Source organism: Octopus bimaculoides, chromosome 15 (genome assembly GCF_001194135.2).
Source record: "Octopus bimaculoides isolate UCB-OBI-ISO-001 chromosome 15, ASM119413v2, whole genome shotgun sequence".
Taxonomy (NCBI): Eukaryota; Metazoa; Mollusca; class Cephalopoda; order Octopoda; family Octopodidae; genus Octopus; species Octopus bimaculoides.
The window spans coordinates 36,161,569-36,167,072 of NC_068995.1; the positions used below are offsets into that span (position 1 = coordinate 36,161,569).

Below are 5,504 nucleotides of genomic sequence, written 5' to 3' on the forward strand. Positions count from 1 at the left end.
AGACATTAACAAATTTATTAGAATATTTAGCTGAAGATCAGAATAAAGTATTATGTACTCTTAACTGTGAAACAATTGTACTAAATTAACTAAAGGCAAGTGTTTTTTACTCTTCTCTATTGTTTTTTGTTCTGTGTGTATCAAAAATATCGCTATCAATCTGGAGTAATAATTTGTAGTTTTGAAATCAGTAGTTCTTTGACTGCTATTTCTGAATTCTCAGCATGTTAGAGAAGCAGGTTACTGTCAATCCCTATATATTTATGATTATATATATATATATATATATGTGTGTGTGTGTGTGTGTGTGTGTGGATAGTATACATATACTCTTACTTTTATGTATTCTATTTTATTTTAGTATATTCTATTATATTATATTTTTATAAGTATATTCTGTTTCTCATATAATCCACACAGTATCTCAAAGACTAAAGCTTTAGTTGTTGTTGTTGTTGACACTCCGTCACTTACGACGTCGAAGGTTCCAGTTGATCCGATCAACGGAACAGCCTGCTCGTGAAATTAACGTGCAAGTGGCTGAGCACTCCACAGACACATGTACCCATAATGTAGTTCTTGGGGATATTCAGCGTGACACAGTGTGACAAGGCTGACCCTTTGAATTACAGGCACAACAGAAACAAGAAGTAAGAGTGAGAGAAAGTTGTGGTGGAAGAGTATAGCAGGGTTTGCTACCATCCCCCACTGGAGCATTGTGGAGCTTTAGGTATTTTTGCTCAATAAACACTCACAATGCCCGGTCTCGGAATCAAAACCACGATCCTATGACCATGAGTCCGCTGCCCTAACCACTGGGCCATTGTGCCTCCACAAAGTTTTAGTAAGGCAGAAAGAAAGACAAGAGTTCTGATATCTTCAGAAAATGGCTTTACTCTCCTCAATGTTTAAAAGAATGAATATTGTCTACACAATTTTTCAATTAGATTGTCCATGAATGAATAAGAATATAATTAGACTTGTATTCTTTTAATTCAATTATCCTTTTCATTTGAGAAATCTAATTTCTGTGTAATTGGCAGAATCAGCAGGATAGAGAGGAAAGTGACAGTCAGTATTCAGCTAGGTCTCTTTCTGTTTTCGGTTCAAACTACATTAATGTTGACTTTAACTTTAACCCTTCCTGGAGTAAAAACAATAAAGTACCTGTCACATACTGAGATTGATATAACTGGTTTTACCTCTCTTCCTAAAATGTGTGATTCTATGTATTTGTTAGAAATAATTATCACCAGTCATTATATCACTATGTTTATTATTCTATTAAAAAGTCTAAATATGTTGTTTTGTTTGTGCCTCTGCTTATTGAACTAACAATCACAGATGAAGTCAATGAATTGGTGGGATCATTAGAATATAGGACAAAGCACCTTTTGGTATTCAGTCTGGCTTGCTATAGTTTAAGTTCAAATCCTACCAAGGTTGATGCTACCTTTCATTCTTTCAGTGTTGATAAAATATCAGTCTGAAGCAGTGGATTAGCAGAATTGCTAAAGTGTCAGACACGATAACAGCTCTTTATATTCTGAATTCATAAATGGTGGATTTCATTTGCTGGCCAGTTTAACACCACTCTCTGGTTGTGTTGTAAGAATTCAGGGAAGGTCTCTAATCTGAAGTTAATTCTATCTCCCTTTCTCTCACCAATAGCGAAGGCTCTAGAGGGTCAAAAGTATTGCTATTCCTTCTCTAATTAAGTATTAAAAAGGAAAAGAGAGCCTAAGTAAAGTAAACAGTGTGTTATAAAAAGTAAACTAAATAGTGTGTTATTCACTACACAAGACATAGCACTGTTTTGGCAATTTATTCCTTAAAATATTTCTTTTAATTATTACTAAATAATATTGCTTAAACCTTGGGTCTAAACAATGACAAGCAATCATATGATCAAAGGTGATCCATTTATGACATTATGCCTTTTTTAAGGTGGTAAAGTAAGGATATGAAGATTTTGCTACTATTTCCAGCAGGTCAAACAATCAAGTAGAATTTCTCCTGGCTGGTTTTATTACCAAATAACTTGTCACCAAGGCACACGCATGCACACGCACACGCACACACACACACACACAATGAAATTTGATAAATTAAGCTCCTAACAATTCATTCTATTATCTAAATATGGTGTTTGGTTTCTTGCTTTAGAGCAATGAACAATTTTGATTTCGTTGCACTTGAGGTAAACAAATTGGTAAAGGCTTCTTAAATCTCGATTATATCCATTTATTATAACTTTTCTATTATTATGACTTCTCTGTAGATTAAATTTGTCATCTGCAAAATGATAAACTATACTGTGTGATAGAATGTTATTCATTAATATATATACTTTAAGAAGAGTAATGGACCAAGGACAGAGCTTTGAGGAACCCCATAAATAAGTATTTGAATTATAACCAAGTATAGAAATTTATATTAAATATATATAAATAAGTAGACAGACATAGGTACTGAATAAATAAAAACAATTATTATTTAAATACATAACACTTACCGAAAATATCCAAAGTCAATCCACATAAAAAAGTTTGTGTGAAAATAATTCTGTTGGATAGACTTTTTGAGTAGCTCATATTTAGCATGCATCACACAAGAATAGTCAGGTATCACAGTGTTTGGATGGAATTTTGGATAATCAGCTTGACTGAATATTTTAGCAATTTGGGGTTTCAGACTAAATGCCCACAAGTCTGTTCGATTAACCAGGATCAATTTTGTTAAGTTATCTAAACTTGGTGATCGCAGTTTTTTAAACATTGAGAGAATCTCTGGAGAGTCTGTGAAGAAAACGACTGGATTGAGAATCCGAGAATAAACAGAACACCACTTTTTATATACATTGGGGTTTATGTGACTATTTCCACCCTTTCTAAAGGTGTCTAATTGGAAATAAGCTGTAACTAGTGTCACATTTTCAGAATGTTCAAATGCTTTGAGTTTTTTCTTCATGTGCATTGGAATCTGAAACAGAAGAAAATATTTTAGAAGTAAAAGTTATTTATATTGCATATAAATTCTAAAACCAAATTTTAATTCCCACTCGTGATAGCTCTGCTATGTTACAAACACAGCTAGGAAAGGTATAAATGTCACACATTTCCTCTAATAAATTACCCTACAACTCTCACAACTTCAAACTTCATTCAAAAATTTAGCTGAACAAATAGTATGGACAATGTAGGAAACTTAACTATACTTATTTTATAAATTCTAAACCTTTCATAAAGAAGTGGAAATTTTTTCACATTCAATTATGCATATATTTTCATTTTTATTTTCCTTTTTTGTAAACTTAGATATTTACATATTATTGGAGCAGTTACTTGTACACACTTAGGCACTAATCCTCCAGCTAACCACCCAACTGTGACATAAAATTGTAAATTATTGGAAAAATTAAAATTATGTATTTTAGCAAGAGGTGCAAAGATATGATTCATGATAAGGTTTGAATTCATTACACTTGCTATGATTTTTATTTACAACATAAGAAACCACACATGTCTAATGAATCCAGTGGGTGTTATATATTTGTATAAGTCATATTTTAAGCATGCATCCATCAATGTCCAATGACTTATTCAACAGGTAAACTAATGTTAGCTTTTCGGCTATTTTGTGTCTCTAAAATAACTGAAAAGTTAACACACTAGTTTATGTATTCAAAAGGCCATCAGTTGGGCTAGATACATGTGTCACACTTAACCTAGATGTGAAGAAAAAGAGGAGTCAGGTCATCTGATGCCTATTACAAAATGCTAGTCATGATAGATAGTGTCTTATCTAGCAAATAAGTTTATCTCTTGATATCAAAGGCAAAAGCTAAACACTAACTTTGTGAGCCACAGGCACATCTCGATGGCATTTACCATTTGCGTCTGAGATACTCAACCCTCTTGCAATTCAATCTCAACATCCATGTCACTATTTCCGATTACTGCAGATCATCTAGAAAAGACACAAGCAAACAAAATGGATTCACACTAAATTTCCTATGATTTGTAAAGGAAGAATATATTTCAAGATAAAACATTTCTCCTTTCAGATAATTACATTTGTTTCCCCACAAAATAAACACTAAGATTACTGACCACATCTTCACTTGGCTGCATATATAAATATTTTGGGTTCAATTCACTTTTGAAGCAGGAAGTCTTGACTAATGGAAAGTATAAGAAATAATAATAATTAGAGAGAAATTATAACAGTAGACTGTTCAAATGTTGCAATATAATAACAATATTTGTAATACAAATACTTAAGCCAGTAGAGAGCTTGGTCTCCAGTGGAATGGTTGGCAGTACTTATTTTTAACTGCTCTGGGCAGTTCTGTAACAAATGATATTTAACTTACTTTAAAAAAGCTAAATTTACCTTGCTATATATATATCATAATCACAAGCATCAACATTTAATGTCTGTTTTCCAAAATGACATGGGCTGAACAGCTTGACACAAACTGCAGGGGACTGCACCAAGTTCCATTGTCTATATATATATATATATATATATATATATAGTTGAAATTTACAGAAAAACAAAAGTTGAAGACAGGTGTATAAACAACAAGTAGGTGTATTATTTTCATGCTCGGGAAGGTGAGAAAGTCTTTTACATTTCGAGCCTACACTCCTCAGCAGAAAGGAACACGAGGAAATAAACAGAGACGACGAAGTGTTGGAAATGGTGCAGGAGAATTCAAATGCAGAATGGAAGGATTGGACAAAAGAGAGGAAGGAGTCTAGTTGTTCACGGGAGAGTGATGTTGCACCGATACAGTCATCAATATCACGACTGTATAGTTCGGGAGTGGGACCAGTGAATCTTGGAAATATTTGGGCCTCACGTAGCCAACGAACAGGTTCGCATAGTTGGGGCCCATTCTCGTTCCCATGGCCACTCCCGAGACCTCTTGGTAAAACTCACCCGAAAACGAGAAGCAGTTGAAGGAGAGAACAAGTTCGTCCAGACGAAGAAATGTGGACGTGTCAGGTTGGGGGTTGGGTTGAAGGTCTAAGAAGTCTTTCGTGGTGTGGGATCACCGCATATAGACTCTTGTTATCAAGAGTGAATAGAAGTTTAGAGGGTCCAGGAGGGAGGGAGAAAGAGTTGAAAAGACGAAGAGCATGGTTAGTGTCGTGGATGTGTGAGGGGAGGGAAGCCACTAGGGGGCAAGGACACGGTCGAGGTATTTTGAGATCAGTTCCGTGGGACAGTTACAAGCGGAGATGATGGAGCGGCCAGAGTTGTTGGGTTTGGGGATTTGGGGAAGGAAGTAAATGGTGGAGGTACGAGAAGTGAGGAGTGAGGACAATGAGGTTGGGAGCGGTGAGAGGGAGACGGGAGGAGGATATGAGGTCATGGATAGTGGAGGACACAGTCTGTTGGTAGCTAAACGTGGGGTTGGAAGACAGAGGGCAATAGAAGGTGGTGTCTTGAAGTTGGCGGAGAGCTTCAGCTTTATAGAGGTCTGCGCGCTACAC

The 5,504-nt window shown here is 35.2% G+C and overlaps 1 protein-coding gene across 1 annotated transcript in view; it reads right to left on the reverse strand.

Annotated features, from left to right (window-relative positions):
• LOC106879582 (uncharacterized) overlaps positions 1 to 5,504 on the reverse strand; it is a 13,478-nt gene that overhangs the window by 3,810 nt on the left and 4,164 nt on the right. The window contains exons 2-3 of the mRNA XM_014929217.2: positions 4,113 to 4,180; positions 2,516 to 2,982 (exon numbers count right to left, since the gene is read on the reverse strand). Of these exons, the coding sequence (XP_014784703.2) occupies positions 2,516 to 2,982; positions 4,113 to 4,180 (535 nt within the window). The remainder of the gene's footprint in view (positions 1 to 2,515; positions 2,983 to 4,112; positions 4,181 to 5,504) is intronic.